The sequence below is a fragment of the Caloenas nicobarica genome, chromosome 16 (assembly GCF_036013445.1).
Source record: "Caloenas nicobarica isolate bCalNic1 chromosome 16, bCalNic1.hap1, whole genome shotgun sequence".
NCBI lineage: Eukaryota > Metazoa > Chordata > Aves > Columbiformes > Columbidae > Caloenas > Caloenas nicobarica.
Window position 1 is genome coordinate 4611057 of NC_088260.1, and position 24104 is coordinate 4635160.

The 24104-nt window shown below is 44.7% G+C and overlaps 1 protein-coding gene and 1 pseudogene across 6 annotated transcripts in view; both read right to left on the reverse strand.

Annotated features, from left to right (window-relative positions):
- The window catches only part of KDM2B (lysine demethylase 2B), a 115464-nt gene that overhangs the window by 18619 nt on the left and 72741 nt on the right, over positions 1–24104 (reverse strand). For all 6 annotated transcript variants that reach the window (XM_065646776.1, XM_065646777.1, XM_065646775.1 and 3 more), the window contains one exon: positions 19267–19353. In XM_065646776.1, coding sequence (XP_065502848.1) covers positions 19267–19353 — 87 coding nt within the window. The remainder of the gene's footprint in view (positions 1–19266; positions 19354–24104) is intronic.
- LOC135995115 (uncharacterized) lies at positions 5464–8376 on the reverse strand (annotated as a pseudogene).

A 24104-nucleotide genomic window follows, 5' to 3' on the forward strand; every position in this document is an offset into this window, starting at 1 on the left:
AAAAAAACAAAATTAAAAAAAGACAGGAAGGTGAAGGTACAAGAACAAGTCTGAAGCCACACCACAGAACTCAGATTTCCCTATAAATCACCACCACACGGCAGAACGCAGAGACGCAGACCTCTGATCTAACCGTAACTAATATTTCCTATGCACCCAGACCTCTTCACTGCTCGTTAGGAAATTCAAGCAATGGTACTAGCTGGGTTTGTACTAATTTACCAACCGACCAATCCTCAATCCAAGCCACATTTTCACTCCAGGATGTTGCAGCCAGCAAGGCTGGAGAGGCCTTGCAGGAATTCCCACTAGTATCTAGTTTCAAGGGGCTCCAAAGTGGTCGCTTAAAAACCTCCACAGAAGAAAATCTGGCCTGTGGGTTGCTATTCCAGAAAGGGGCTGGGATTCGAGGGGGTAGAAGGAGCCTCCAACATGACTTGGGGTTTATTTAGCACATGGCAGCCAGCCAGATAAATTCCAGGTTGATGTTAGTAAAGAGATGCTGCAGGATTTCCAGCTCAAACTGCAGTTGTACAATGTACCAGCCCTGGTAGGGCAAGCAGGTAAAGATTTCCTTCTCAGCTCCTGTTCCCATCTCTGTACTGCAATTTGCCACCCGAGCACAGCTCTGCAGAACTCTCTAGCAAATGATGAGCAAGTGGTAGGGGATGGTAAACCCTTAACCTGGGTTTACCACGATGGCCAGTCACAGCTCCATGGCCTCAAGCTCAACTCTGGGTGACATACCAAGCCCTGAACAAGGTTCTGGACCAATGCCATTTCCCACCTGCATAGCAGATCCCACCATCTACTTTCCCAAGGAGATAAGCCGAGACCCCCAAGCACAGCCTGTGCCTGCTGACTGCAGTCCCCAGCAGCCAGCTCTGAGAACTGTCAAGAAATGAAAGATTATACCAAACTTGAAGATTTTTTTTTTTCTTTAAATCTTACAACAAAACCCAGGGCGTTGAGACAGAGCCTGCCTGAAATACTATCACAAACGATCCCTTATGTTCTCCAAAACCTCCACAGAAACAGTGTTCATACTTCTCTGGCCACATGAGTCTTCAAAAGAAGGGTAGGAGGATGCTGAAGTGATGCCAACCACTCTCCAAGCTCGTAACGAAGACTGTGCAAGCAGCTGCTGAAACTTATTAGGATTAATATACTAAATACCTACCTCTATTACACTGAAACCTAGAAAGCTGGTGGACTCACGCTGCCCTCCAAAACAAGCCATGTTAACATGACATCCTGATAAGATTTTTTTTATCTTTTGTGGCTTTTTTTTCTTTTGTACCTCCCACCCGATTACTTCTCTGCAACACACAAAGGTAACCTGCTCCACAGGGCTGGGAATAAGCCCAGGTACAACACTTTCAACTCTAAACCAACCCCTAGGAAATGCTACCTGGAAGAGTCACTACTTGGAACATTAGTTTATCTTGGCTATAGACAAACATCTGGCTGCTGAGAAGTTTTCACCGGCTCCTTATAGGTACCTTAACACACTTCCACCATATGTCATTTCCCTGTTTGGCAGCCACTGAAAAGCCACCCACAGTCACCGGGGTCAGAAGCAGCAGAGGCACCAAGGGCCTCTCCCTGAGCACAACTCTTACAACAACAAACACAACTTTCATGTTTACAGTAACAGATTTCTAACCTTCACAGTTGCAAAGAATAATCAAAGGACCTCATGTAAACAAAAATACCAAGAGCACCAAGCTTTGGAGACAACACTTCAAGAGCTATCAGCTGTTAAATGCATCATTAAGTAGGTGTTGATCTTCCTCAACTGCTGTCCCAACACCAACCCGGCTCTGTTGGAGTTGTCACCACGCAACTTCACAAACTCCTCTGAGACGAAGATCAGCCGACGCTGTGAGTCCAGGAGGATGAAGGTCCTGGGCCCCAAAAGCAAGGCTGACCAAGCCTGCAGCCTAGAAACAAGCTCTTCTGCAAGTGGCCTTTACCTGGGCATGGGTCTTATTCTACCACTCAACTTCAGTGACCTGCTTAAACCGCTGCCAGCAGCACCGTAGCATTATTTCAGACTCAACATCTCCAAGAAAAATCCAGGGACATGCGCAGTGCCCTTCTGAAGGGCTTCTCACGTGGCCAGCTCAGCGAGACCCTGAAGCACTTCACTTCCTAACCAAGTACAACCTGAACAGCTTACATATCCACTGCATAAATCTCTCCAAGACATCTTACATGCAGACTGTTCATCGCTTCAAGGTGCTGTGCTAGGTTAATATATCCCTTCCATGTGCAAGGCAGGCGTGATTTCCTTCTGTAACACGTGGACAGATTCTGATTATTCTCATTTGCTGTAGTTTGACCAAGTCCATGCAACTATATATCAGCACCTAAAGAAAGATGAGCACCCAGGACTTCCCAGGTGCCAGTCCTGCACTTAGACTTTATATGGCACTACATCGCAATACAATTGTTTTAAGAGAATTAGAACAGACAAATTTAATTACCAGTTGTTTCTTTGTAACATCTGATGAATAAACATTAGGAAAAAAAGAAGCTACACACATTAACCCACAATTCGTAACTGTTGTCAGCTAAAACATTGCCCTGAACACACTGGGTCACAGGCTGATACTGGGCACTGGAGAAACCTCAGGGAGCCACAGTAAAGGCTTCTGGTCAATTATTTCCCTGCCTCTCCTGCAGCACCAGGGCTGGGCACACACACACAGGTATTTTTCAGTTCAAACGGGGTGGAAGTTCTGGGGGACCAGGCTCCCTGCCCAGGCCAGCGAGCAGCACCGTCCTCTGCTGCTCCCAGCCACCCAGGCTCGTACTTTCGGCCTTCCTGCTAAGAAAACCAGTCAAACTGACAATTACCAGCAGTGGTGGTGACCAGCAACACACGTACCAATGCACTGGGTCAGGATTCACCAAAGTCATTTTACCAGAGGTCTCCCAAACAGACTAGAGTTATTAACTCTAACCCTGAAATACAGGGACCAGTGCTAAACTGCTGGGCAGGCCGACCGCCTGTTACACACACACTGTCTTGCACTAGAGAATCACAACCAAGTTAATAGCTCTTCGGAATTAAACCTTTACATCTCTTCAGCAATTAACAGAAACCTTTGTCAAAGAAAGAACTTAGAAGAAGGAAGGACAGGATGATGTGACTGCAGATTTTGGTGGGGATGAGGATGAAACTACTTTAAGACAGCAAAAATCACACTGACACCAGTGACACCCTTAAAAGCTGTATTAACTGAAAAGCACAAGCCAACACCACAGATCTAACATGTCTGGCTAAAGCGTATCTCCCAGAAGTCTACACATGGGAACTCCAGGGAAGTTGTTTTCCTCTAGCAGTGACAGTTGACAAGAGTCACATCGCCCATCATCAGCATGAGCTCCTGCCGGGTGGGGAGTCCTGCAAGACAAGTTTTGGTCCAACGTCTCCCATTAAGCAAGAGGCATCAGAGGGAAAGGGAAGGCGGAACTTTTTCAAGCCCAGCCATCCCCAAACAGGATTAATCCTCTCCAGATGTTCACAGCCACCATCTCCTCCAATTCATGCCCACAAACTCTCTCACCCCCTCCCACAAAAAGCAATTGTAGTTCCTAGTGACCAGGTAAGGACACAGAGCTCCACTACGGAATAAACAGCTCCACGTCTCACAAGTAACTAGAAAAGTTTATACCTCGCAGGTTCATCTGGGCATTAGTGACACTCCAGCAGCTTTTCAACCAACGTAGCTATGCTGTTTGGGGTGTGATACACTGGCACATCAGTGCCAACGCAAGTGCCCCAATTTATTTTCCTCTGGTGGCGAGGAAGCAAGAGTTAGGCCTGGAAGGTACAATAAGATACATAAGCAAAAATATGCCTTTGTTGATAAGCTGCATCTGAAGCAGGAGCTCTTAAAAAGACACCAGTAAGTTATACAGACTTGGGGCACCTTGTACCAATGTAGCTTTTCTTCTTACAGCTACTTCAGGACAAATCCCCCTACCCCAACCCAGGAGTGTCTGTTTGCACATGCAGACGTGTCACACTCAGAAATCACATTTCTCCTCACCCACGGTCAGGACAAATGCCCGGCACCCACATGCTTCCGAGCCCCGCTGCTGGTGCCAACTGCAGCTACCGCAAGCGCAGTAAATCCTGTCCATCCTGCTGGGACACCTGATGGTCTTTCTGGGGTGTTTCGACATGGATTGGGGAAAGAGGAAAGGCTGAAGGTGAAAGTCTGAGTGACAAAACCCACAGCTCCTACCCAACTGAAGCTGTGCCGCTCAACTACACCTGTAGAGCCTTTCACCTGTTACACGCTAAGGACTATCATGATAGAAAAAGCTATGATACCAATTTTGCACGCCCCGTGTAGAAAAATACAGTAACTACACATAGTAAAGCAGGCTTGCATGAAAACAGTTGGATCCACACAAGGGTTTTCACCACTGGAACAGTTTTGAACAAAACCACTCCATGGGTCTTTGCTACGTAGGTCACAGCACTATAATTCAGGACCAGACCAAGCCTTTTAACAAATCTCGTAAGAAGGATCTCCGCTGTCTTGCGTTAATTTTTGTTTTAAACTATTAAGATATAAAAAGGCTATCAAAGCCACAAGTTTTAGAAGAGCTAAAGAATCCCAGAACATAACCAACTTTCCAAGTTCATCCAGCAAGAACTAGCACCTCCAGTAGCGACTTCACAGCTGGTACAACGCAGCTGAGACCAATCCACTCCCCTAACGATTAAAAAAGCGTACGGCAATCGCACCAAGACAGAGACACAAATGGAAAAGGCCTGGTGCGGGACAAAGTTTAAGAAAAGGAAGGGAGCTGGGACATTTTAACTACCAGGTCTGGGAGCTGAGCAGTGAATCAAGCAACAGCACAGGCCTGCACGTTCACAAAATCCCCAGAATAAAGTCAAGTCTTAATAAAGTTAACGCATCCAAGACCCGGCTTAGGTTCTTGGACTGACGCTCCGCTAGGCCAGGGCAGCACATCAACACCAGAGCTGCCATCCACACCACAACAGCCAGCCCAAACTCTTTGTCAGCCCTGCTTTCTTGGTGCAATCCTGAAGCAAAATACAGTAAAATTATTAGAAATGAGATGGGTTTTGGAGGACAGACACAACACCCGGCCTACCTAGAAAGTTGTCTCTAAAAGCAAATTAGGCTATTTTGAAGAGCAAAACACCTTGAGTTATGAACAAAACTATCAAGTTTATGTTTAAATCGCATACACATGTTTAATTCTATTCCTGGTGCATTTTTAATTGCTTAGGCAGTTCTTAGAGAGTAAAACATGCAATCTAGAACATATGTTCTGGATTATTTTTCACAGATTACTTCATAAATTTAAGAAGTTTATTCTCCATCCCCCACAGGAAAAAAAACAAAACAACCAAAAAAACCCAACCTTCAGAGAATATAAACCCTTAAAGTATTAATAAAAGTTCTCTTTTCATTTCAGCACATATCCTTCTCTTTATTCTACATCCCTTGACCCTGGGAATGGAAAGGAGGCTTTGGCCATAAATCAAACTAAGACAAGGTGGCCGGGCTCAGCATCAGACTCTCTGCTCAAGTCCTGCAGCTCTCCCAGCTATTTGAGGAATCTTACTAGGGAAAAAAAAAACAATAATAATTCTGGAAACCATAGGGGAACGACAGGGAAACGATAGGAACCCCCCTATCCGAGAGGAACCATCACACGCTCCCAGTGCATTGGCCTCCGAAGCGGCGCGGGGCCCTCGGAGCTGCCGAACTCCCGGTGCCCCCGGGCGCTCACGGCGGGCGAGGCCGAGCGCCCCGGGCCGGCCCCCGGCGGCGCCTCCCGCGCCCCGCTCGGGCTCCGCGGACACGCCCGCAGCCGCCGGGCCCGGCCCCAGGGCGGGCGGCACTGGCCCGGGCCGGGCCGGGGCCGCTCCCGACCCCACATTGTTCCCCGTCCCCGCTGCCGGCGCGGCTCGGCTCGGCGCTGCCCGACCCGGCCTCCTCCCCTCCCTTCCTGCTGCAAACTTCGCCGCCCGCCCCGGACCTGCTCCAGCCCCAGCTCGGGCCTCGGCCCCGGCTCGGGCTCCGGTTCCGACTCGTAGTCCTCCTCGTCGGCGCTCGCAGACATGGCCATGGCTCATGGTGGGCCCAGGCGGAGCCGAGCTGACATGGCTGGAGCGGCGCTGCTGGCGGAGCCCCGCTCCCCGCACACACACACACACATGCAGGAGGAGGAGGAGGAGGAGGAGGAAGGGGGGCCGTGCATATTCATGCCAGGCAGCCAGGAAGGGGCTGGCCCAGCCGGCACGGCCAATCGCGGCCCGCTTGCACAAAGCCGGCCTGCGGGGACAGCGCGGCCGCCCGGCCGGGGCAGCGCCGGCACCGAGCCCGGCCGAGCCTGGGGCGGGGGTGATGGGGGCGCGGGGCGACACTTGAACGCCCCGCTGGCAATTAGCCCCCTGCTGGTAATTAGCCCCGCGAGGGGGCGGGCCGATGCGGGGCCTGGCTGGGTGTGCCGAGCGGGGCGGCGAGGGGAGGGGATGCGCGGCGCGGGGATGCGCGGCCGCCCGCAGGGTGCACGGCGCTGCACGGCTGCTGGAGACAAAGGAGAGGCACAGACGGACAGACAGACAGACGCACGCACACCCCCCTCTGCCTAGCTACCTGCCGGCTCGCCTCCTGCTGCCAGGATCGGGACGGGAGGAGGGAACCTCCATCCCCCGGGAGGAGGAAGGCTCCGAGAAAACTTCGGGATTTGCAGCGATGCCCCTGCTGCAGCAGAACCAGTGCTGGGAGAAAATGGGAGACCAGACGAGGCGATGCCCCCTGTGCAGGCACCCCGTTTTGCTTGCTCCTGAGGAACCATTTCCAGTCCTGCTCCCGGGGGTTTACAATAAAATATTTTCCTTGCAGTATAAAATGTTACACATGGGTCAGTCGGGGACCTGTTGAGGATCCGAAGGTCGCAGGGCCAGCACCTGAACACAGGCGCTGCCTTCACCCTCCAGAGATTGCAGCTGAGGGTCAAGGCACACAGGCCTGAATTTGAGTGCTGAGAATTAAATTTCCTATTGGATTTATGGGCCTGCTTTCAGGGGAAATCCCGATTCCATTCAAGCTGTTAGGATTTTGCCTCTGGCTCCTACGCCCACAACACAGAATTAAACATGAGATTAAATATTTGCATGTGCTGAGCAACCAAGGAACCATACAGAAGCACATCTAATGGTCCTTGCATCAGGATTTTTGCCAAACGAGTTTCAGCTCCATTCCCTGGCCTGAAATACCACACGGCCACACAAACACTTTGGGTAGCCCAGGAGAAGAGGCAGGAGCTGGCACAGGAGCCAGCGGCGATGCTGCCTTAGGCCAGCTCACAGCCTTGTGACACCACGATCTACACAAACCCTGGCTGCTCAAATTTAAGTAACAAAATGCAGTCAAACTTCAAACACATTTTTACAGGCGGCTGCTGATAAAGCCACGTAAATCATGTAATTATGCCCCTTCCTTATTTTGAACACCTTAAATATCCATTTCTTGTCTGTACTTCTGTCCTCTCACCAACTCAGGTTCAAATTAGGGGTATGTGATGATACTCTCCCAATCCTGCTCATCCGCAATGCCAGGAGTGAAGTATTTACTCGCACAACACGATGAGGCTCTCCAGAATACGATGGGCTGTGTCCGGCCCGTCTCCTCAGGTTTCTCGCTTTCCCCATTGTGTCCGTACTAAACCCAGAGTACGAGCAGATGGAAGCTGAGGCACAAAAGGTACGCGCCTAAGGCCTTGGCTTTCAGAATCACAAGGTGATACCAGAATCCAGTGTTTTCTGGAGGAGAGAGGAAGGGGGGGATGCACATCTCATGACAGTCCTACAAAGGAGAGCTTTAAACCACGAAGCAAGGATAACTGACACGATTACAGCAGCGTTTGGGGTGCCATTATACAGTCGGCCTCCAGCAGGAGGGCGGATGATGTCCGCAAGGAAGGCGCCTGGTCCTGCACCTGCCCGTGGGCAGCCCAAGGAGCCTGCGCGGGCCCCACGCGAGGCCCAGCGTAACCTCGTTCGTCCCCTCCAGCCTTTTGGCTCCCTAATCCAGACGGGAGAAAAAAAATAACTTGTGACATCCGCCAAGGACAATCCACCAGTCACACCACGGCGAAATGTCACTCACAGCAAATTAAATCATGACATGGATCATCCTTCTCTCATCTGCAAGGCATACGAGCACCCTCGATATTTGCGCTGGCCTGTCTGCGCTGCAGCGGGTCACCAGTATAACCCACATCAAACCAGCCCTGCCGCAGGAGAGCGCGTTCCAGTCCGCTGCTTACAACGGCAACACAACTGACTGCGTTAGGAGCGAAGACACGCATGCCAAGACGATCTCAGAATGATTTCCAAATGCTAGGTGAGCTTTGCCGAGCTGGCATTTAAAAAAAATTCGACAGGATATGATATAAAAGAGCAAATTGGGAATCGGTGGGGGGAAAACAAGATAATAAAATAAACTTTTCTGATAATAATTGCTCTCAAAAAAAAATTTCATCTTGTGCAAGAGCAGCTAACCATTCAAAGAAATATTTAATACACAGAAAGAACTATAAAGAGAGCATTTTCTAGCTCAATTCTTCTAGCTTGTCTACACTAGAGAACAGTAAATTATGACAAATAATGAGCAACCCTTGTGTGAACAGCGTATATTTGACTAGCCTGGTGCAGCTTACATCAGCTTAGAAAACAAAATCAGCAGCACTGACCCTGGTCATGCCTGTATTGGCATAACCGTGTCCATACTTCAGCTTTGTGAGATATAGTTCAGTAATAAATAATATCCTTAATTAAACTGCTGAATGAGCCTTAGTGAAAACTGCATGAAAACAGACCGTACCTTCTATTCCAAACTGTTGCTTTGATTGCACCTCACCTGAAGTCATATGTAAGTCTCATCAATATCATAATCTTCTCCACAGAAACCAATTATGCTGTCACAAACTGAGACAATAACCTTAAGCAAAGAAGCAACAGCAGGAGCAGATGGGCGCCAAAGAACCAGATTTTATTCTCATGCAAATATCCTTAAGTAGTAAAACCAAGATGGGGGGAGGAAGATTACAACCCCTGCGCTGTTCTCACCTGCTCCTGAGCATCTTTTGGACCTACGGATTTCAGCCGCTGCTACCAGTGCTACACAGGATCTGTGTTTTCATATTAGACACTACAGTTTATAATTCTATGATTCTCAGTATGAGGTGAAATAAAGTTTTTAATGTGGCACAAACACATCTTTGATTTAACCTTCCCTCGAAACTTTTTATGCATCTTTATAGAACATTATATTTAGCTGGTATTAGAAAAAATATTTACATAGAAACAACTGGAAAAAACAACCTCAAACTGGTTTATGTGCAAGTCCTTGGAAAAAAAAAATCTTGTGATTTGAGCTGCTGCTACTTTCTGGAGGCCGCCACATATGTTTTTGAAAAGGAAACCCACTGAGATGTTTATGAATCATGATTCTTGACCTGTACCAGCATAAGAGAGTTACCCAATAGCTTTCTAAAGTTCCTGGTTTTGGTGTAAGTGTCCATTCATATGAAATATGATCTTAACTGTTGGGCTTGGGCAAATTTCATGACACTTTTCTCAAGAGTTGCAGCCAATATTTCAGTCATATTCTCAACGCTAGCAGTGACATTCTGACAACCCAAATACCCATCTAGTATCATGATCTTACTACTTCCTCCTACCTACTCCATCTGAACTATGACATGAGCGATTATCAGATGCACTGAGTATCCATCACAATCTCCTTAATCAACAGCCTGATTGATCAACCTTAGATCAAAATAAAATAACTCAAGACAAAATAATACATTGATTGCCCCCTCCATGTGATGCCTGCTGCACATCCTTCCCCAACCAGTGTCCAACACGGGAGAAGCAAAGGCACCGAGGGTTGTGGGACATCTCTTGGAGGGTGACAACCACGGACTGTTACAGAGCAGTAGAGGAGCAGCACCCAAACCAGCAAGAGCCCAGACAGAACATGCTGGTAGCCTTAAAAATCAAACAAAACCCCAACACCCTGTCATCTTAAAAATATAATAAATAAGACCACAGCGTAGTGAAACATCAAGTTCATCCACCACACAAGACATGAGCATCTTGGGAACCTACTAATGAATAGCTGAGGTGTTCTATCTTCACAGACTCAGATTTGTGGAAACAGAGAGGTACCAAACTCGAACAGTTCATCAGATCGCGATCTACAAATTTACTTTCTACATGAAGAGCTATGGCATGACTGGGACTGTCCCCTGGGAAATGAGGGAAGACCTGCCACGCTTCCTTCTTCCAGAGATCTTTGTGCCATGGAGTGTTTCCACAGCACAGTTTGCGTCTCCAAGAGCCATGTTCTGTCAGTACATTTAAAAACTAGTGACACAGGCTCCTAAGAAGATAAGAAGTGACTGCCACGCTGTGGAGGAACATGCAAATAGATGTGGCTGCTAGCTGAAAGAGTGGGTTACCCAGAATACGTAACCTGCTTCCCTAAGTGCCTCGGTGCTGTCGGACACACAGCACAGAACGCTGTAACAGTCGTGCCCAACGTGGGCAGCATCTAGAGACCAAATCCAAACATTTAGAGGCAAACAAATGGTGAGCAAAGGAAAAGCTGAAGGACAGTTTGCCTCGTGTGCTCTGCTGTCACCTACAAACCTGATTTGGATTTGTAGGGAAACATCCAGGACATAAACAACGAAACCGCACCGGACTAAGTCTCAAAGCTACTTCACTTTTGTCAGAATTCATCTATATCTTTTGTGGCTTTTGCTAATTTTCAAAAAGGAAAGCACTTCTGTACCTCTTCTATCTGGTCTACTAGTGCCTGCAGGAAAGTCATAAAGTTGAAACAAGACCTCATTTATATTCTCAGCAGACTTTAATTTCAATGTGCTATGGAACTAAAAGGAAGCCATCTTCTCAGGGACAGAACATACAATTCAATTTTGTTCTGAAAAGTGCATGCAGGATTAATGTCCGTGATTGCACAGCACGTACTGTGGGATGACAAAAGCCTTCCCCACTGCTCTGCCAATGTGCTTCGATCCAGAAACAAAAGTACTCAATCTCAGATACGTAACTCAAAGCCTGAATGGTTTTAATGTCCAGGTGGGGGAGAGCACAAGGATGCTGGAATACTTAAACCAAGTTCAAACCTTGGCTTTTTGTTTGCTTTTGTTGGCCAACTCAGCAATGAACGCAGTCAAGCTAAATTTGAGATCTGTCAACTCATTTCACATGTACTATCTAAGAAAAAGGTCTTAAGACTGAAGTCATTTTCATCAGCACTTTTACTGTCATGAAATAAGGAGAAAGCTGCTATCTTGAAAAATGGCAGTCAGGACCTAGCTGGAAAAATTCATGTTACTGAATATTCATGCATACGGTAGAAGAATGACAACTGGGAAGAATACATAAATCTTCTTGTATGATACTCGGAGTACAGCAGTTTGAAAATAGAGCTGTCTGTTCATTTTTTCCAATCCGTTCACATTTCTGCTCAAAGTCAAAATGGCTCTCATTTACCTGTTTGATGTATTAATCACAAAAAGCCATTGGTCAGATCTCAAAGCAAGTGGCTGAGAGTTGATAAGAAGAGAAAATATTAAGTCAAAGATGGAAGATTAAGAAGGTGCTGATTCAAGTCCTTGCTATTTATAATTACTCCCCGAAGGGACACAATATTTCAAGTACAGCCTCTTGAGGTGAGAAATAATCTGTCAAGTCACCAGGCACAGCTTTTAGAAAAATACTGAAGCAATCGGCGGCAAAGCTCTTTGGGCATATTCTGTATGATGCACATGGAACAAACCCTGAAACTCCTCTGGCCTGCACAGAGCTACCGCAGAAATGATTTTGTCTCGAGGACGCATGTTCAAGAGACTGAAGCAGCGCTCAGAAAAATAAACAAGTCAAGCAAGGAGCTGCCCCAGGAAAGCAGACGCTTGACAGAACCTCCCAGTAGCTTCAACAGCTTTTACTCCTTTCCTGAAGGGGCCTTTGGTTCTGGTGCGTCAGGTTTTTTCCTGCTCCCAAGCGTATTTAGCAGGGAAAGGGTTTAGTTTCATATGCGCGGAGCTACTGTGGGAAGTCCCCTGAAAGAAAAAAAATCCCCCAAACCTCAACTATGTGGTTTTGTTTCTTAATGGATTTGTCAGGAACCAGAACTGGGATATCTTTCTGAATAAATTTCAGCTCTCTCCTACCACATGGCATCGACTACCCTATAGTGTAAAAGAACAAAAAATATTCAAAGTTATTTAAATCACTGATTCCAATCACAATTTAAATCAGTAAAGAGAAAAATTTAAATAGATTTTAATACTCATTTTCTTTTGTACTTGAGTTATTTTCTGGAAGATAAATTAATTATTAGCATCTGATAACTACACCAAAAATGTCTGATTTGCAGTAGACTATGAACTTCATAATCAGGACTTTGTATCAACAAAAAGGATTCACAATACACACATATTTGTATATGCAAATCTTCTTGCAGACTACTGGCATTTAAAATTGTTGACACCAAGCAGAGTTCAGGCAGTGCCGTGTGAGATCACTTCAAACACCTTTAAGCTGGTGTCTGGTAAGGACAAAATGCGACAGTTTAAATCCCCTTTTTGCTCTTGCTCCACTTGGAATGACTGATGTAAAACTTACTTGAATCTCAACCAGAAAAATACATCATAGAATAATTTACGCTGAACTGTTTTGCTCTCTTTTTTTTTCTTTTCTTCCCATTCCGAGATTTTTTCCATCACTAGAATGACTCAATTTTTACGTTCATTCTTAGGGGCTTAGATTTAATTGTCAGCATTTGCTTTCTAAGCCGTCCGTATCCCCACAGGACGTACTCTGAGTGGATCTCCGAAGACCGGGCCGGCCCAGGGAATTTGGCAGAGTTTTCCCACTGCTCCCAGCAGGAATGTTGCTTTCCTGGTGGGAGCCCCCGGGCAGCTCCTGAAACTGATGCTGGTTTGATGTTGTGCTATTTGTACGTGCTCGGATCTGTCTCAGACACCGCTCGGGCTAAAAACACTAATTGCTGTAACTAGAACCCCGGTGCTCTTGCTTCTAGGGGTGGAGCTGGCCCAGCGATAGCTATGGCAGGAATTCTTAGTAAGCGAGCAAGTAAAAACTGGAAGTATTTATTCAAAGGTTTTCAGGAATGTTCTTTGTTCATCTAGCACCTCTCCCTCTGAATTCGAAGAAAACTCGGGTGTAAAACAACGCTGACGCTTCTGAAAATACACATTGGTTTCAAGTCAAAGTTTATCAAAACACTTGAATTTATGTTTTTACCCCCGAATTTCTGCAATCAAATTTATTCTGTCCACTTGGTCCATTTATTTACTATTTCTTAAATTTGTTCCAATGCATAATGTTGTGTATATGTTCATTAAACTGGAGCCATAAAGGAGCTCTCTTATCAAAAACTGGTAGATCTTCCCTTCCCAGCATTCTTAATGTGAAATACCATGAAAAGGGCAACAGGTTTCTTGCCGGAAAATGGCAGCAGACACATGAGTGTGCCCAAGGACCTCCATGGGCTCCAGATCTACTGAGGGTGACTAATCCCACTGCCTTTTATTATTTAAAATACAAGTTATTTCTAAGAATCTAACACCCTTTTCATCGCAGTTGTCTGTTTTTCTTGTGTGCTGCTCAGTTCAGACTATGAACGACGACCAGAAATCTTATTTCCAGCCTAAATCTATTTCTGGTGTGTTTACACTCACTTGTTCTCATGCCAACACTGTCCATTAGCTTAAATACCTCTTCTCCTCCCCTGGTGTTTATACTCCCTGAAGTACTTACACAAGTCACCTCCCTTTGGCTTTGTTGTGCCACGCTGAACAAGACACGTTTTTCTAGTCTCTGCTCTTAAACATCACATCTTGAATAATATATGTGGTTGTGGAGTCCCATACCCAACTGCATCTCAAAAGTACCCGTAGTAGAACTAGAATAGAGGGCAGTGAGAAAGATGATCACATATATATGGTGTGGTTTGGGTACCAGAAAATATTTTGCTCTGCCTCTCAAGGATTAGTTCTTAGGAGTTCATCCTTTTTCAGGTATACGGATGTATCTGTGCAATTTTGCAAGAAGATTTCTAGTAAAGATAATGGGGTAAAAAATAAACTGCTGTAAGACAGAACTGGCTAATGAATGGAATCAGATGCTGCCCATGATAACAGGAGAGGAATAAAAATCCCAGAAGGTCCCTTCCAACCCTGTGCACACCCACCATCCCCAACCCCAAAAAGCAAACTGCAAAAAAAAGCAGCCTGAGAGATGGATGTCTTCCCTTTTTTTTTTTTAAGATCACTTTTTCTTCCTGGTTCTCATGCACTGATACATAGCTATGAACATTATTTGCATTGCCAATTGCAGATACGCTTTGTTTTGTGTGTTTTGTTTTTTAAAAAACATAATCCAATTAAAATTTCCGTTTGTGGCCTTTACAAATTAGTAGTACTCCTTTAAATAAGGATATTACCATTTCCTTATTATACTTTTCACGTTTCTTCTCTTAAAAACCAACAGGTAAAAATTACATAGAAAAAGTGTTGGAATGGGCATCAGAGAAACAGCCACATATTGCAGCTGTTAACCAGCTACTGAAAATTACAGCTTCATCTCCTGCTCACAGCCAGGCCCATATATATTTGGACACTTGCTATCATTACAAATGCAGCGGCTTTAGCTTTGTGCCAGGTAAAAGAGATGAGAATCTGGCTCGCAGTCTGCATTTCTAACTCTTCACAGAACAATAGAGTCCAAACACATTTCAGCTTTTTAGAGCTGCTCTTCATAGACAAGCAAAGATCTTTATCGCAATAAAACCAGAAGGCACTGCCACCGAGTGTAATTACATGCTACTAGAGTTGACTGTTGTCTTCCAGAAATAGGAAGTGGTTTGAAAAATGCATGTTTTCTGCTTGGGTCATACTGCGAGTTCCTTAAATAAAACGCTAGCTCTGATCCCTGTGTGGATAAAATAGGAACTCTGGCTTTGTGGGGCTGAGCAAATCTGGACAGTGGGTTTCAAGTTTTGGGTTGAAAGCAGTGGGCTTTCTGCAGCAGCAATTAAAGCGTCGCCACAATGGAAAATCAGTTTTAGGCCCTGCTCTCTTTTCACACCACCCAGAAGTTCATGTCCCAGGGCTGAGGAAGGACTTAATTAGGATTATTTCTCCTCTTCAGTCACTTAAGAACCCACCATTTCGAGGCAGCATACCCCATGGAGTTCTTCCTTTCCGACAGCAGACTACTATTGCAAAAACCCCACAGATAACTCAGCATCGCACCAGCAAGGATAACTCACTGCTGCACAAACGCCCAACAAAGGAACGGGGACGGGGTTTACAAACCCCCGGCTGCAAAAACGTGCTGCTCGGTCTGAAGGTGCGTGGACTGTCAGTCACCAGGACAAGCAGGTTTCAAATATCCCCTCTGTCCCACATTTCGCATTTCGTGAGATGCCTAAATTAGGGTCGTTGTACATATCCTAGGATCCCTGGCGAAGCCAGATATTTTGGTACATGAATCATTATCAGACAGAGACTTCTTTTGAAAATGGACTGTCTTCTCTTACTCTATAGCTAATAGAAAGGTAAGTTCTTGTTTCTTCTAAAAGAGCATTTAAAAAAAAAAAAGGTGTCTACTGGAGTGTAATTATTGTGCTAAGTAATTATAAATAAATTAGAAAAAGTGCAAAAAACTCAAAAAAGCTCCATAGTGATAAGTAAATACGATCTGGCAGCAGTGCCTGTGAATCACACACCATTTCTCTATTACTGTAAAATAATAATGGTTCGTACATTTTACTAAAAAACTTTCTGCTGAAGAAGTCACAGATCTTTATAAACATTAATTTCACCTGAGAACCTCCCAGGGTAGGAAACAGCATCTCCGTACGGAACAGTGCAAGGCGCAGAAACGTGCAGCACAACGAGGCTGCAGCAGAGCCTCTCATTTTCTACACTAACCACAAAATCATCCAGTGTCACCCATTTATCTCCTCACGAAAAACGTTTTTGATCATTATTTCTGCTTCTTTTCGCAGCAAGTAATTTTGTTTGGTTGTGGGGTTTTTTTTTTGAGAGTGAGCTGCAGTAGAACCAACAGCCCCAAATGCCTTTAGAAAAGGCAGACGGGAGCGACGCGGCACGAGGCTACAACGTATGGATGGGTCTTCCACGGACTTAGTTTAATGTCTCGCCCATTAACACCTTATCCACCATGAACTGTGATTTAAGGGGAGTGAACACGTTTCTGCCCCGAGCCCCAGGATTTCACAGTCCTCAAGCAGCCGTTTTGCAGTACAGAACTGTGCACGCGTTGGCACATCGCGCTAACGACACATAAAAGAAACCGTGACTCAATTTCAAAGGGAAATATTATTTGCTGCTTCAAAAATCATTCAGATCATTAAAGGCTCGTTCTCCCAAAAGCAAGTCAACATAACTAAGCCTGCCCTTCCACAACATGGATTGTTCACATAGTTTAAGTCATTCTCTGTCTCTACTCCAGGGATCTTTCTCCCCCTGCTCTCTGCTTTTCCTACTCCATCCCTTTCCAGTACTTGCCTCTCTCCTCATCCTGCTCTCTCGCTGTTTCTAGTCTCTTCCCCTCCTTTCTTTGCAGTCATTTCCATTTTCTTTGAAATGTTTTGGCATTTAATGCTGGCTTTATTCTTCCTTCTCCATCTGCTGCTCTTGTCTTTCTAAATATCTTCAGGAGCCTTCTCTTGGGAGAAAACAAGAGCCACTTTTTCCATTTGTTACCTCCTCTTTCTGGATTTCAGTTCCCTTCTTTTACTTTATGTGGAATCAGACAACCCTCGTTTCCCTGGAAGCTGATACACAGCTACAATATCTTCTTTCCAGCAAGGTGGGTGCCATGCTGTGTTGAATCTGTTTCTCCTTTTGAACACAGGTATCTCAGGAAAGGTGTTAAGTATTGAGAATTTCTCCTATATACTACAAGAGCAATGCTACAGAAGGCAAACTCACTGGTAGGTTTTACTCCCTGCCTTGTGCTCAGTGTTTGTGGAATCTTCTGGCCATGGAGACTTGCTCCACCAGCTACAATCCAAATTTTAAAGGGAGTTTCCCCCTCCCTAAGGGTTTTATTCTCTGTAAAATCTTCTGTTTCATTATCAGGACTTACAGGGAACAAAGCAGAAATAACCAAGCTCAGCTACCAGCACTGCCTTTATACAAATCTCCCCTATATTGTCTTTCCAACGTATTTTAATTTGGGACTCAAAGGCTCAACTCTCAGATATGTCTTCCCAGCCTTGTTCCCAGACAAGGGAAAGAGCTGCAACGTATGACACCGAGATTTGCCAATTAGAAGCAAACCAACAAAGTCCTTTGGGGAAGCATTCAGCCATATCTGCACGTGTAGCTTTTAACTACAGCATAAGACATAATACAAACTGATCACAGATTAAGCCAAGTAAATATGAAGAGAATGGTGAAAGGATTACTTCTGTCATAAATTTTTGTTTGTTTCCAAACTTCAATCTAAAGCCTGACTTTCTGTTAAAGTTTTCCTCATATTTGTTATTAGCTGAGGTGTGTGTTTGTTGTTACACCTTAGCACTGGGAATGATGCCTCCTAGAAGTTTTTGCTTCCAGAAAGGGTAAAGGAAAATAAACACCAGAAAGTTAAAAAAAGCCCTTGCAGTCAGCAAGGTGGATTTCACACAGAGGGATAAGATTTACGTCACAAAAACTACAAATCTTTTACAGTTACAGTTATGTTGCCAACGCACAGAAATAAAATACAAGAAATGAACTATTTATCAAGGATTACAAACTAAAGCGAACAAGAATATTAGCAAATGCCAAAGCTTCTACAAGCCTCAAAACACTCAGATCCTCGTTTCTACCACAAGCTCAAAAGATACAGCACAAGAGTCAGTTGTTTCTTGGTTTTGTTTTATACGTTTCACACCCCAGCTTTCCTCTGGACACAGAGATTTTGCTTTATGTACTTGGCTGAAGAACAAGCAGCAGCTACCAAAGCGGTGGAGAATCCGAGAGCTACTCAAGGTTTTCCATGTTGTTTTTAAACAAATAAATGGTTTATACACAAAGCGCCTTCCCATGGATTTATTAGAAGCTAAAAGGGAAATACGTATTTAACGAGATATAACTTATCTGAAACGTGCTCAGCTAAAACCCAAAAAGAAAACCAGGAAGGAACATGATATGCTCGTTCTGCCCCACTCTGGCACTTCGATGGTTGTGTCTCCTACTGCCCATGTGAAACCAGCAAATTCTCATGGCTACAAGTGATGATACGCAAAGCCACGATAAGTGCACCGGCACGAAAAGTGAGAACACGGAAAATAATTCACTCAGTTAATTATTTGAAAGTTATTTACAAAGACAACAACAACAGATTTTCAGATAGAAGCCTGATTTTAGCTGACCGACCCTTTCAGCATTTCTAAAGAAATTATATATTGTAAAACTAACTCAGTGAAAAATGAAAGTAAAAATAGAAGCGATAAGACATCTTCTAAATAAGCAAAGCTGCTTTTACAGCATGCTGAATAACTGGAGTGTGGTAAACATACCACTGTTATAAATAACATCCAGCCTTTTGACATTATTCTTTAGTTAATGATTTCAAACTTTTCATAAGCATTAATGAAGCAAACCTCACAGTTCTCCTGCAAAGTGAATCATTCTGATATATAGGAGGAAAAATGAAAACACAGGGACAGAAAGCAACCCTCCACAGTTACAGTGGCACACTTGTACAGAGAATTCAGGAGGTCTCACAGTGGGAGAGAAAAAACACCCGCTCATCCAGATAAGAGCGCTTACTAAGTGACCCGTTTGTAGGATTTACACTTAATTTAATTTTGCACAAAACGTCACAGCAACATTTTTGGATTTAACCACTACTACTAAACCAAGACATATCAAAGTTTTACACTGCTAAGTAAGGCCCAAACAAATTCTTTCTAAATGGAAACTCTTAACAATTTCTCCTTGCTGAGGTGCTTTCATGTTCTTCTTCAACACCTACTCATAAAACCATTAAAAATAACATTTCACGTTAAAAATGCTAGCAGCTGCCAAAGTATGATATATGGCACTTTGTCAGACTATAGATAAATAAACACCAAGACCTAGCACAACAATAATTAGTAAATAATTGTGTCTCATTACCTTTGTGGTCTTCTTGGGCCAGCTGACCACAGGGACTCCCGAAATGGCAAGATTTTGGTCATCATCAGCGTGTTCCTTCAGTATGTTCTGTTGTGAATGAAAAGGCCTTTATTAACCAGAGAAATATTTCTCCAACTGAAGAGCGCAGGGACTCACACAAGACAATACCCTACGCTGGTGAGAGATGGAGCGACAAGATCTCTGTTGATTTGTTACATGTCTGCAAGTTACTTTTGCTTCCAGACTTCCAATTCACACTGAAACTCCCGCACCTGTCATTAAGATCCAAGATGTGAAGTTTCTTGCAAGACAGACAGCAAAATCAGCCTTGAATCATCTGGAATATTACAGACTTCTCTAAAATTGGTGTGACAAATGAAAACCTAAAGCAAGTCAAAAGGAGGATTCTGCTGTGCTGCTGAACACTGAAGCCCAAATAAGCACTAATAGGTTAAAGGGGAAAAAAAATGCTCCAAGAAAACAAACAAGGACTGCAGGTTGGAAATTACCTCGTAGGAGAATTTAGGAGATAACCCCAGACGATGAAGTGCAACGGTGTTGCTCCCAAGTATACCAACTTCTTGGAAAAACCTTAATTAGACAACAATAGGCACTGGTCTCTCAGTCCCCAGCGCAGAGCTTTAATAATCAGAAATTTCACACACTATACAAAATGAGCTTAAAATACAGTAATTGTTTTAATAGGAAGTGCAGCTGGAATTCATCTGTAATCATCCAACTAAAGCCCAGAGCACGACGGCATGTTCCAGGCCCCGAGAGCCTGAGCAGGCAGACTAGCATCTAAACTCGGGTTTAAAGGAGCGTCCCTGGGGCTGCCTTTCTTGCCCCTGAGCTCAGGCAACCTGTCAGATTCAGGCCAATTCCCCAGTCTCCGCTTAAATGAGAGATGCTTCACTAACAGCACCACAGCACTGGCACAGTGCTGCTGCTTCAGGTACGATCATCCCAGTAAGGCTGCTCTCAATATTGGTTAGTCTGAAAGCAGCTCCAACGACCAAAAGAAGCAACACCAGTACAAGCCCAGCTTTGTCAGGCCAGCGTTGTGGCTGCGCTCGGGAGCCTGCACAGGCACAGCCTCTCTGGTCAGGAGTAAAACGCGGCTTGTCCCAGCTTGACTGGGCTGCAAAGCCCGTCTTGTACCTTCAGCTGAATGTTCTTGCAGTGAAACGGTGAATGACTTCTACATACGGACTAGTCACTGGTAAATGAACCCTTGGCTGAGCTGAGGTTAAGTGAGCACCTCTTTTCTTATGTCCTCTTTATTTTGAGACAGTGTTAGTTTTCGGTCCTAAAAATGGAAGGTGTTTTTTGTTTTCATAGCAAAGCCAAAATTCTCCAGAACAAGGCAGCAGCTTGAGAGCCATATAAACAAAGGACAAATTAATCCCTCTTTACTTTGCTACTCTTGGATTTGAAAGCTTGTAAGACAGAAAACCTTAACATTTCCACTAACGACTGTCAGAGACTCCGAGTTCAATAGAAAGCAGAGTATATTCCAAGAACTTGGCAGGATAACGAAGGTTTCTTGTTATCATGTGTATCACGTGGAAACGTTACCCAAGAAGCAATGTAAAACTATGGCAGTTTATCATCTCAGCCAGCTGAAAACAATGGATGTCTGAGCAGCAGAACCATAACCAAGCCACGTTTGCACTGACTGGAGTGTCAAGTGTCAGCACACAACAGGCTGGAGGAGGCAGACTTCTGTTCACCTGCTTACAAAAAAAAATAAAACAACAACAACAAAAAGATAAAGAAAAGCCACGGGGCTCCAGTTAGACAAACAACATGATGCTCATCTAGCACAAGGCTGCCTGATTCATTACATTTACAGGCTGTGGTGACAACAGCAGGTATGAAGCAAAGAAGCTGATTAAGTATGTAAGAATCCAGCTTAGCCATTAATTTCAAAAGCACAGCAAGGAATGGCTCCCTTGAAATGCGTTCAGTGGAGGGAGGTTTTTTTCCTGTCATCAGTATGAGAAGGGGGTAAGATTTCTTGGCAAGAAAAAGTAAGAACATATTTCAGTAGATATCATCTGTCTTGCACAAGAATCTTCTCCTGCTGCCAAGGAGTTGCGGATATTTGACAAACTTTTTTCTTCAAACTGAGTTTCTTCTGCCCCAATGGACTTCCAGAGCCTCTGCTGACGAGGGGCAGCATTTTTGCTTTGAAGTGGGGAAGGTCTGTGGCGCTATTTGGAGGCAGATCTCACAATCCTGTTCCCCAAGAGCAGAAAAGGAATTACCTGCTGGTGAGAGAACAGAAGTGTTGTGTGCTGAAGTCAGAGGCTGCGTACAGACAGGCAGCACTGGCAGAGTGTTTAATGTGGCTGCAGACTGTCACCATGAAAGGTCTGCTCAGCTCTACCTGTCCTGTGATGTGGGATGCAAGCTACACCAAGGAGTAGGATGGTTACCTCTCTATTCTCTTCTTCATGTGTCAGTCCACCCCAGTTGCATCTTTAGTAGACTGACACACTATTTGGTAGCTAAATATGAAGTGGAGAAGCCACACAATGAACCTCTTCCAATTCCCAAGGCGACCATCTAAGTCAAGTTACCTCTCAGTGATTTTTTTTCCCTCCTCCTCTTCCTCATCGGTGTAGGTGCTTTTCTAACAGTTCCGCTGCTCCTTAATTTTTAAATTGGGAGCCAGAGTTGTTGCACTGTTTCATATTTCATGTATATACGGCACACAAGGTATGAGTGCAGGCTCCATGTGCCACAAGCAGCAGGGATGTGGGGGTGACGGCTGCAGCATCTTCTGGCAGCCGCCAGCTTCACTCCAGCCCCGCCATCCTCTCCCAGGAAGGGCACATTTACCTGTACAACAATTTCCCCTTGTGTTTGCTGCACACACAGCTCACCCAGAGCCCACCCGCTCTGCATACAGAGCATTGCATCTCCTCAGCCACTGGTTCAGCTGCCAGCTGCTACGGTGCGAGCGCTGCTGTCGGCAAGTGCTGTTTGGAGGCCTCCGAGAAGCTCCTCTGGTGGTGAACGCGGCCCGTGCTGTATAGCAGAGCTGCAGCCGAGGAGATTTTAATTCCTTGTTTGAGCTGAGGGAAGAAGTGACCCGCTCCCCAAGCGAGGCCCATGTTATGCTCGGTGAATAATCCTCCCCTGCACTGCTGCACTCCATCGATCACGGTGATAAATGGGTTCTCAGTCTGCAGAGGCATTAGCTCGGCACTTCTGGATTGCTGCGTCCCCACTAGATAGTCGCAGTGAGTTTGGAGCTTTCATGACGTGCGAGGAATTTACACAGGCTTAGCCTAGTTTTCAATCTCCTTCCCCATAAGGAAAATAAATTACTTCAAAGAGTCTCACCCACTTGACATTAAATAGCTGTGTATAGCTGTAGCTGTATTTACCGCTAAAAGCAGTAATCTAGTCACCCATCCCTTACTGTGTTCTTGCTCAGATGGGAAAGCACGAGTTCTTTGTGAGTTGCCCTGATTTGTTCTGTGAAACTTCACATCACTGAATAAAATGGTTTCCTTTCTCCAGTTTAACTACTCATATCCTGTTTTCTGAAAACATTAATTATCTTACTGAAAGACAAAGACATGTCATACAGGAAAGTTCCTGAGTGTTATTTCATTAAGAAATAAAACTGCTACAATAAACACAGATTTATTTTCTTCAGGAAGAAACTTGTTTAAGACTTTCCAAGCAGAGCAAGAGTTTTCAGGCTTTGTCAGAGCATGTTCTTGCTATGCATTTGTTAAAAATAGCTCTCAAATAGGTGCACTAAAAGGGTATTTTTTGTGGGATATATTATAAACACATCACATGCCTAAAAGTCAGGTTGCTCAAGAAATAAACCATGTGAATATAGCCGAAAGCTCTAGATATTCACCGGGGTGAGGTGAAGGTGCCAGGGTTCTCCTCATGCTGTCAGCAAAATCCCCACATGATTTTCTGTACAAGTTGGAAAACTAGTAACAAAGTAAGAGGGAATATGATTTAGCCGCCAGGGAGATAAATACTGATTCTGGAAAATGGACTGTATTCCTTCTTCTGCCTTTATGCCTCTATATGACACAGGGCAAATCTTTCAAATCAAGTTCCCACAGGCAGACATGAACTGTATGTTCCTGCTCTTTCTCACACCTGGTTTGGGATCTGGATGCTAAAGATCAGAACTTCTGCTCTGCAGAAATGTTAAGCAATTACAGTTTCAACACCATTAAAATTATCTTTTGCAAATATCACTCTTAAATAATGCTCACTTTTCTGAAAATCACACCCGCGCCATGTAAAACCAGTATCCAAAGATATGGTAACTTTTATTTAAGTTCTTTAACAGTTCTTTAGATGCTATTCAAGAAAATGTTTGAGTTAATGTCCTTTTAAAGGCCTTGCTCTGACTAATCAGTCACAGGCTCTCCAAACATACAGAGGTGACTCCAGAGAAAACAATTCTGCAGCATACATGTTTAGATGTGGTCACAGGCTCTTTAACCAGCAGGGAACCATAAATATCCAGATGTTGGGCTACATCCTCATGGTTACAGTGTGTGCTGGCAAGGAGAGAGCATTCAGAAGTGGGCAGTTATCAAAGGAGATGGAACATCGAGACTGCAGCTCTGCAAGATGCATAAAATTAACTGGCAGATGCCCACTCACTACCAATTCAAGCACAATATCACCAAAAATGACACTGCTCGGGCCTATTTCTAAATGTCCATCTGCAGTTCTCCATCTCTAGCTAGTGAATCCGCTGCCCTGGAGAGGAGTATGAAAACATATCCTCCTACACGGTGCTTTCAACCAGACCCACAGATGGCATCTTGCCGTGTTCTAGTAAG